A 10,135-nucleotide genomic window follows, 5' to 3' on the forward strand; every position below is an offset into this window, starting at 1 on the left:
AACTAAATAAACTCATGGTTGGCTGAAGCATCCTTTCAAGATTTCATCCTGGAGCGTCAGCCTGTCCTGTATGGTTATGTGTCAGGTACTTTCCAGTCCGGCCATGTTACCTTCAAAGCAAGTTCATACTGCTGAGTTACTGGTTACTTAAGCCTCCCAACCACCAGACTACAATCAAGAACTTAGTGTCACAAATTACATAAGGTAAGTGGTGTTATCTCTATTTTAAGCATGAAAAATTCAAGTTTTGAAGAATTTAGATGACTGGCTGTAGTAGTACAACTATGGTTAAGTGAAAAGTCATGGTGTATAGATTATATTCACTGATGAAGGGGTGATAATCCATTTTTCTTCTTCCTTAATGCCATTCCTTATATCTCACCCTTCGCAGTAAGTCCTCAAAATGTTAACAATAATCATAACCATTCCTATTTCTGTCACAGTGCGTACAACATATTTTTATGCATATTATATCATTTGATCTTTTTGTATAGTCTTGTCAAAATGAAGAACAATTGCTTATGCTGTTTTCCTAATGAGGAACACAAGGCTCACTGGTACAGAGGTGGAAGTAAAGGAGCCAAGCAGAGAAAGGCCCAGGCTTTGTGGAACTTGATGCTTGTATAATTATGGATATCTTGTTTTAGAAAAATAATGCAGAACTACTAACGCAAAATTAGGCACGTAAGTGAATATTTATTTGAAATGAAAAATAAATTGCAAAAAGTTACAAACTTACAAAAGCTTACGAACACATTAAATATCATGAATCCCAGAAAAATAACACGCTTTATTATTATTATTTTAAATACTTTCATAATACCTTTTTAATATTTTGTGGCTAATTATTTTTGATTGTCTCTTCTTATGACTATAATTTTTATATTATTTCTATAGAGAGAACAGAAGGATAATTCAATCTTTGCTCTAGCATGGTTGATCAAAAATTTAAAGTTATGATTGGTAGTTTAGGAAAGATTATTTCCATTTCCATAACTTATCAGTAATGCCACATCTGTCATGTCCTCTGCAGTTTCTGGCTCAGGTGGTGCTACGTGCCTGGGGCAAGACCTTGGAGAGTTCTAGCCCTTTGATTTTGATTTCATGACACCTTATTGCAGCCTCTTAGTCACTGATCCATCTTTATCAGGTCCTCACCACCCCCACTGTGTCTGTCCTGGGTTCATGATATGGCCATGAAACCTTGAAGGCTGGCCCCAAGGAGGTTGCTGTGCAGTGTCTGGTTGATATTTCTCCCTGAGGTTAAATCTGGGATCAATTAGCCTGATGAGCGGAACCAAGGGCACGTAATCAGTGAGGGTTGTCCAGATGTTGATGTGATAGGTCCTTAAGACCACTACCAGGGCACAGACAGCATCCCTGGACTGGAACAGTGCTGTTTGTCTCTATGCCAAAGTGGGGTTCCTGCTTCCTCTCCTCATTCCAGGAGGAAAGTGTGCTGAGCTTTGGAAGGGGCTCTTGCAAGTGTTGACCTAAAGTTTAAGCTTCAAGAGTTTTATGGTAGATTAGCCTTTATTGCCAAGCTAAAAAATGATTTGCAAGTTAGATATTGGGCCTCCAATTTCTTGCTTCTCAATACCTTCCTAAAGGTGGACCAAGAAAAAACTTTGTAGAGGCCTGTGGGGAAGGAAACATAATTAGTCCACTTGTTCTTCTGGATTCTTTAAACATCCACGGGTGATATCATGTTGGGTCTCTAGAGAATTACTGTCATTGAATTGTCTCTTGTCAGGCTATGCTTAGGAACTCCTTAAATAAATAGCCCCCAAAAACTTTTCCTGGAGTCTAACATGAGGCTGTCATAGAGGGTGCCCTCTGTCATGATGACCTTTAATTAGCCATCATTTTTTAGCCATCAGCTTTGTGTAGCTTAAAGCAATGCTTTCCATTAGAACTTTCTGTGTTCCATGTTTATAATGTGCAATATGGTAGCTACTAACCACATGTGGTTATTCAACACTTGAAATGGAAAGTAAGGCTAAGGAACTGATTGAATATTTTATTTTATTGTAATTCATATGAATTAACATTTAAATAGCCTCTTCTGACCAGTGCCTACAGTATTGGATAGATCAAACCCAGATTATTGAAACAGTGATAGCCAACCTGTATGTAAGAGATCTTCCTCACTCAGATCAATTGAACCACATATGGTCAGTTTCTGGTAGTAAAAGAGTCTATAGATTTTTCTGAACAGTATTTCCTGCCCTGGACCAGGGGTCACTAGGGAGTGAGTCAGGTTAGAATGGTGTCATTGAAGAGAAGAGCAAGATATGGACAAGATAATTTTATCTTGGGAAAAGTTCATTTAGAAGGGCTGCAACTGGAAGAAAAGTAGAATTGTGGGACTAGGTGACCACACATTTCCAGGTTGGTAACATTCATAGGGGATTTGCAGGGGGAAGCAACGTCTTCCATAGTCACTCACTGGAAATTTAGTAGAGGAATTCAGATCTCTGTTAAATTAGCCTATCTTTCATCATGAGATTTAATCACATTATTTCGATGCAGTACTTTTTACCTTGTTCTCTCTTAAGAAGATATTTTGAAGATCAGTGAATACTGCGTTAACTTAAAACAAGTGCAATGTTCACTGATCACTGACTCAGAGAAATTAAAAAGCAACCAACCAAACAACTGGAGTTTAAGGTAGAAAGTACACTGTGATCCCTTTATAAAACAGGAATTTTGGATAAAGGAAGAATTGACAAGATGTGGATAATAATACGTTCTTCTTATATTCTCTGCCAGCAGTCTTACATGTGCTTTGCATGTGTCCTTTTATTTCATCTTGATGACACAGCTAAGGGTTAGATATTTTCCATCTGCATTTTACAGATGGACACATTGGTGTTCCGAGGACTTAGGAGATGCCCAGCATCACCAGGTCAGCAGGCCAGAGCTGGACTGTGTCCCAGAATAGCTAGGACCCTTAACCATATTACAGAGATATTACCCCATGTGAATGGATACCATCGGGCTTTCTTTTTTTGTTTTTTTAGCATATTGTAAGTTTTAATAAGTAAATGTAGTTTTAAGAAAATAGTAGGCAGCTGATATTTGAGGGACTTTGGACTGTTCAGTGAAGATTTTCTTTGTAGGAAAAACTCATCAAATGTTAGAATTGATCTACTTTTTGTCAGCCTCTTCTCATCCCTATCTGAAAAGTCTGAATTGTATCCTTACTATGTGCAAGGCCTGGCGCTAGGTGCCAGGGTTCCATGGCAAAGAAGTCAGACACAGTTTCTGCTTTTATGGGACTCATACTCTAAACAAAGAAAATGCTAACTTGAACAATTATAAGAAAGTCTGATAAGGTTATGGTAGGACAAAGATAGGGCACTGCAAAAGACAAAGAGAGGGACTAATTCTGTCTGGAGTGAACCGGTGAAGTTTCTATGGAGTGTTTAATTTAATAGGAACCTTGAAGCATGAGTAGGAGCTCATCAGCAGCATGGTGGGCTCACTAGAGCCTGGGCAAGTGCTCATGCGCCTAAACTGCTCCACTGGCCTCCACCTGCTACTATTTATCACGTTCCTTTGTACAGGGTTAATTAAAGGACTAAGATGAAAGACCACCATTCTAATTTGGAACATCTGGAGACATCAGACGGCCCATTAGAAGACCCTAAACTTCTAATTTTTTCTTTCAAATACTCTGAAACAAAATCCACCAACTTATGAATACTGTCATTTTTTTTGGTGGTGGAATTCCACAGGACTCCATTTTGTTCACTATTCTTGAAGCATCAGTAAAATAATAAAGATGATTCCCACTCCCTCTTTTTTTTTTGAGATGGAGTCTCACTCTGTTGCCCAGGCTGGAGTGCAATGGCGTGCTCTTGGCTCACAGCAACCTCCGCCTCCCGGGTTCAAGCAATTCTCCTGCCTCAGCCTCCTGAGTAGCTGGGATTCCAGGTGCGCACCATCATGCCCGACTAATTTTTGTATTTTCAGTAGAGATGGGGTTTCACCATGTTGGTCAGGCTGGTCTCGACCTCCTGACTTCGTGATCCGCCCACCTCAGCCTCCCGAAGTGCTGGGATTACAGGTGTGAGCCACTGTGTCCGGCCCACTCCCTCTTTTTTCAGAGAAAAAACTGGAACCCAGAATGAGTGACCTTGTAAGTAAGTTGCTGGCAGTTTCTACCTTTGCAGAGACCAAGTTCTTTCATCTACATGACCTTGTGTTGTCTTGCCAATACCCCAAGGCATGGATGTTTTCTTCATCTTTCAATGAGGGAGGTGACTGTCTCAGAGAGGTACAGTGAGCAGACCAAAGTCTCAGAGAGTGAAGGGCTCAGCTTGAGTCCTTGCCCAGGGTGCTGTTAACCCGGAGGCTGGAAGAGCTTGTTCCCTGACAAAGCCTCAGATCTGAGTGCCCTGGGTTCCCCCTGGGCCATTACTTGGTTCTTCATGTTGCTCTGTGTTGCAGAATTCATATTGGACTGCACCCTGCCCCCTTCAGGGAGTGCAAAGATAGCCCTTGGAGGGGAATGATGGAGGAGGAGGCAATCACGTAATGAGAGGCCATTCTGATCTTGTGGGAATGTGGTGCCCCTGGTGAGGGTACAGGAAGAAAGTGAGCATCCCTGGGAATCTCACACGAGGAAGGCCAGACCAAATCCCTCTACTTACAAAATGCACTAGGAAATATGCCTCAGTTGGTAGGCATGATGACTTCTGAGCCCTTGTGTTTGTATCTGTAGAAGAAAAATATTTTCAAATATTAACTGGTGAAGTTTTATTTTTAGAGATATATTTTTTTCTTTAAATTACTTCCACCATTAACATGGATCTCACCATTAAACCATGAATCTCAGTTCTCTTGCTATAGGGAATGCAGAACCTCAAAAAACTGAATGACACCAAAGAGTTGTATATATACTTCTGCATTCCAACGTAGAACATTGAAAGATGTGGAATTTAATTGCAAGGGCTAGTCTCTTCAAAAAGAAGTGGTTGCCTAATCGCCAGCATTCCCAGCAATTATGTTGGCAAGTAATGTTTTAAAGCTTACGTGGATTGTCTATTTTATCCTCACTATTATTATTCCAGTCTTAAAGATGAGGAAGTTGATGCCCAGAGAGAGGTTCATTAGCTTGTCTAAGGTCACTTATCTAAGAAGTGGTAGAGCCAGGATTTGAGCGCAGGTGTTTGGCTTTGAGCCCATGCTTAATCACTCTGCACGTTATCTCATATGCTGGGTATTCTGTTCATGGTAGGGAATACAGCAGGGAACAAGACTGCCAGGCTTCCCTCAAGAGGCTCATTGGTTGAGTCTTTCACTCTGGGTCTTTTGAAATTTCATTTGGGCCTTGCAAAGCAGGAAAAAACAAGAGTCCTTATTTTACTCATGAGAAAAAGAAAGTAAAAAGGAAGGAATTGTCTTACTCAAGGTCATAGAAAGACATAGTTGCAAGATGGGATTAGAAACCATATGTCTCATCAGCACCCTATGTTCTTTCTGTGCCCTGGGAGCACACTCCATTTAGCAGACTTGCGGCTAGTGTTAATGTCTGTACAATTAACCAAAACTTCCTTTGGGCTGGATCTCCAGAGCCCAAGAACACTGGTGGCCAAAGGATGGTGTCTTGTGAAAGGAGGGCAAGCAAAAGTGTAGGACAAATTTTGCTTTGGGATTTTGGTTACACCTGCAGGTAGAGTGTCCCTGGGATAAGGGTGGATTCTGGGTCGGGGGAAGGTCTGTGGATAAAGGGATTTGTGGGTGAGTTCAGAGAGGCAAAGACAGAGATTCATGGATGTGGTGATGGGATGTGGTGATTGGGAGGGGAGGAGGGCTTTTCTAATCAGGACTTTTATGGAAATTGCCCTTGGCATGTTGGCAACATGGCCACCAAGAAAAAAGAAAGGAGAGATCCAGCACAGTTGCTGGTAAGAGACTCTTCTGCTGGGCTCCCACCAGCAGCTCTAGGATCGGGCCTGGATATGAGATATCTCTTACCTCTTGCGCTTTTGAAGTGTATCTGATGAACAGACTATCCCACAGAAGGATGAACAGCACTGAAATCCTTTCTGGCAATCTTCCTGCATTGTACACAGTTGAGTACAGTTTTCAGGCGCTGATATGCAGGGTGGAGGTTCCAAGATATACTCTGGAACACAGAACAAGTAAGAGAAGGGCCTTACCAACAGGCTGGAGTAATGTTCAGAACTCAGAAAGCCCAGGGAACTGCCAGGAAACCTGCCACCCTCATCTGCCTTGCGTGGTTCCAGGGCGGTGGCATCAGGTTTGTCCTCAGCTGCTGCCTTCATCTGAGTTCTGAGCAGGGAAGCAGGACATGGATATTTTTTGATCAAGAATAGAGTTCGGTAGAACCCTGCACCCACTGGTCATTCACCATCCTTGTAGTTCAGATGCCAAGTCCCCATTGACTATGGTTGGGTCGATATCAAGGGTATTAATGGTGTATGTGGTGAACAAGAAAGAGGTTTGTACGTTCGTTCTGCACTGACTCATTGTGAGTTCTTGAGCAAGTTGTAGAGCTTCTTGGTAACAACATAGTTTACCCTGGGGTTAACCTAATGTGGGTTATTTGTGTATAGGAATAATGAGTGAAAGGTAAGTTTTGGTAAAGGATGAAGACCAAGCAGTAAACTGAAGGTACTGGATCAGAGAGCTGGGACCCAATTCACAAGTAAGTTCTGAGAATGACTTCTTTCATGGTAAGAAGAGTGGGGATTTCAGAATGGGGTTCAAATATTCAGCTTCTTTTTCTTCCTTGGTGTCTCTCAGTCAGGAGGCCAGAGCACCAGGATGCCCCACTTTCTACTGTTAGAGAAGAATAAGCATCTTTATGTTTACTTCCTATTTCCTCCCTTACCCCCAAGTATTTCAGTTCAAAGCTAAGACCTACCTGCCCTGGGAGATTCTTTCCTAAGGCCACAACCCACAGTCTCCTTTCTATTCCTGGACTCTAAGGATGGGCCCCATTAACCGCTTTCCCCAAGCCCTTCCAGGTCCTAATTTTTGTACCTTGTGACTCTCCCTTTCTTTGGGGGCAAAAGTCAAAAGTGGGGCATTCTATTGCCCATCTGTGGGTCTATTGCTCTGCAAATATTTGCAATTAGAAGGAAATCTATAGGATATTATGATGATTTGAAAGGAATGAATGAAGAAAGAGGTCATGACTGTAACTGTAGAAGCAAATGGCACCAGAATTGGGGTAAAATAAGCTGAGGTCCAAGCTGTTGACAATTTAACAGAGACCAATAACTAGTACTCACCCCTGGCCTCTCAGCTCTTCTGTAGCTCACTGGGGCACTGCAAGAAATTGGAACTAGTCCACACTTTGAAGAGCTTGGGGCTCAATAGAGCAGTTTAGGGATAGACACCATGATCCAGAGATCTCAGAGAGGTCACCCTTTTCAAGTCTTGACCCCTCTTCTGGGTATCTGGTCTCAACTTCACCACAGCACTTACCAGTCTTTTAGAAAGCCTCTTTGTGCCTTTCCTCAAATTCTGATTCTTTAATTAACTCTACCCTGGGCACTCCTATTTTCTTGTAGCTTGCTTAGTCCCTCTTAGTCCTACAAACTTACATGACTTTTCCGAAACTTCTAAAGCAGGACCTAGCCTCCCTAGACATATGAGCTACCACATATATCCCCCTTCTGAGCCACCAGTATTCTGAAGATGTTTTCCCCATAGAAAAGTGGATGTATGATGAATAACAGTTCTTTTCCCACTTGGTATTGGTTAAGGTCAACATTACTATAGCCAGAGCTCTTTTGAGTTGAGCTGGGCAGTGGTGGCTACTGAGATGGACTCTACACTGTCCCATTGATGCTAATTGCTGGTAATTCTGCAGTACGTCTGGAGTTTGAAAATGTGGAATAAAATGCAAAACTTCCTTTCCTTCCTTCCCAAAACATCCTTCAAGGCCAAGGTTATGTAGATTCTAGCTTGAGTTCTACCAACTTTGTTGTCTCTCTGTTTTAATGCTTGAAAAGTGAATCCAAGCATCCATGAAGGAGCCATGGGCAGCAAGACTAAGCTGGATGATGAAGCTGATCACGTTTACAGCATTTAATGTTACTGAGCATTTACCATGGTTTAGTAAGAGTGAGCTATGTCTGCATGCATTATCTGTTCTCCTCCAACGATCCCCATATAATTGTATTCATTATAAGCATAAAAACCTAAGACCCAGATACTTTGCCCAAGGTCACTCAGCAACAGAGCAGGGATTCAAACCTAGATCTTGCCAATAATAAAGCTTGGGCCCTTGAACATGACACTGTATTTTTCCAAGAGGTGTGACAGACTGTCAGCCCTCAGATCCTCTCCTGTCCACAAATATTACTTCCCTCCTTGGGCCCAGACCCAGCACCTACTCAGAACACGCTCCTTGGGACTCCCAGGCACCAGCTGCAGTGCTAGGCAGAACACCACCAGGAACTGGAGAGGCAGCACAGGCTTCATGGTGCCAGTGGGACGGGTGAGTAAGTTCTGGCCAAGGATTGCTGGGTTTGACCAGGCACTGCTGTGACGAGAAGAGAAGGAGAGAGGGCAAAGTGGAGGCCCAGTGCGATTAGCCTTTCACCATGTACTCCAATCAAAGCAGGCAGGGCAGAAATCCAAGCACCTCCCAATCACACCCACTCCAGGGCCATGTAGTGTTTTCATATCCTCCTTTATCCCTCTAGTCTTGACCTTGCGATCTCTTTCATCTGTATCTAGATCTTATTCATATCCCTTAACATTTTAAATAATTTTTCCCTCTGGAAATTGTACATGTCTTTGTTATATTTATTCACAGAGGATTGAATTTTTTTTTTTTTTTTTTAGGTGGAGTCTCACTCTGTCACACAGGCTGGAGTACAATGGTGCGATCTCGGCTCACTGCAGCCTCCTCCTCCTGGGTTCAAGCAATTCCTGAGTCGCTGGAATTACAGGTGTGTACCACCACGTCCGGCTAATTTTTGTATTTTCAGTAGAGACAGGGTTTCACTGGGGTTATCCAGGCTAGTCTTGGACTCCTGACCTCAGGTGATCCACCCTCCTCAGCCTCTCAAAGTGCTGGGATTACAGGTGAGAGCCACCGTGCCTGGTCTGAGGCTTGAAGTTTTAAAAGGAAATTGTAAATGGTATCATAACTTTTCAATTAATTCCTTTTGTTTACTGCTCATGTAGAGAAGTTAACTTTCCAGTTGGCTCGAAAATCTCCACCATAACAATTATTTGACCTCACTGAAACCAACAAACATTGACTCTTCACTTCCCTATTTTATAGTCCTCCCCTCTAGGTGATTACTTTTCTTTCTATCAATGTAGGATTCAGAACCTGTCATTTAAATCTCCTTGTTTGAATCTGCCTACAAAAACTGCAGCCCTGAGTGAATCCAACCATCAATTTCATTGAAGCTTGAACCTAGGCAGATATTTGTTGCTGGGTGAAAATAATTCAACTGTGCTACTAAACAGCACAATAGATGCACCATCACCAGACCAAAAAGGGTTTAGTAGTCTTACTAAGTTTCTTCAGTAAGTCAGGGTTCCCACTCTCTACAAATACTATTTCAAACTTGCTTTTCTCTCTTTAAACCTTGGATCTTTTCTTCTTTCGATGAATCTGTAGCTAGTTAGCTTGCTAAATTCTCCCGTTGTTTATTATGGTTTCTTTGTGTGTTCTCTTCAGTGTTTATCATATCCAAATAAGAACAGTTGTAGTTTTCTTCTTCAAACTTTAAGCCATTTTTAATGCCTCACTGTGCTGGCTAGGCCCATGAGTACATCATCATATGTAAGTGGGGATAGTGTGTATTTTTGTCTGATACCCGATTTAAAATGAAAACTTCTTGTTTTCCCTTTTAGAACTGTCTCCACCTTAGTTTCTCATAAGCATCCTCTATCAGGTTTAGAAAGTTTTCTTTCATTCCTAACATAACAAGAAATTTTAAATTAGTTTATATCAGATTATGTGTATTGCTTTTTTCTATGTATATTGAGATAACATTTTTATCTCCTTTAATCTGTTAATGCGTTGAACATTCAGATTTTCAAACATTAAGCCATTTCTATGGTAATATAAGGTGATCATTAAATATTATCATGTTTATATTGTTTGGTTCAGTTTGCTATTTTGGAGGTA

The 10,135-nt window shown here is 41.7% G+C and overlaps 1 protein-coding gene across 1 annotated transcript; it reads right to left on the minus strand.

The window, feature by feature from the left end:
• Positions 1-617: 617 nt before the first annotated feature.
• Positions 618-9,195, minus strand: WFDC13 (WAP four-disulfide core domain 13). The gene is made up of 4 exons (XM_008015830.3): positions 8,379-9,195; positions 5,986-6,136; positions 4,659-4,723; positions 618-1,638 (listed from the first exon to the last, which is right to left on the minus strand). The coding sequence occupies exons 1-3, from the start codon at positions 8,464-8,466 to the stop codon at positions 4,681-4,683; spliced, it is 282 nt and encodes a 93-aa protein (XP_008014021.2). The 5' UTR covers positions 8,467-9,195; the 3' UTR covers positions 618-1,638; positions 4,659-4,680.
• Between the last annotated feature and the right edge of the window lie 940 nt (positions 9,196-10,135).

The sequence above is a fragment of the Chlorocebus sabaeus genome, chromosome 2, assembly GCF_047675955.1.
Source record: "Chlorocebus sabaeus isolate Y175 chromosome 2, mChlSab1.0.hap1, whole genome shotgun sequence".
In the NCBI taxonomy this organism is placed as follows: Eukaryota; Metazoa; Chordata; class Mammalia; order Primates; family Cercopithecidae; genus Chlorocebus; species Chlorocebus sabaeus.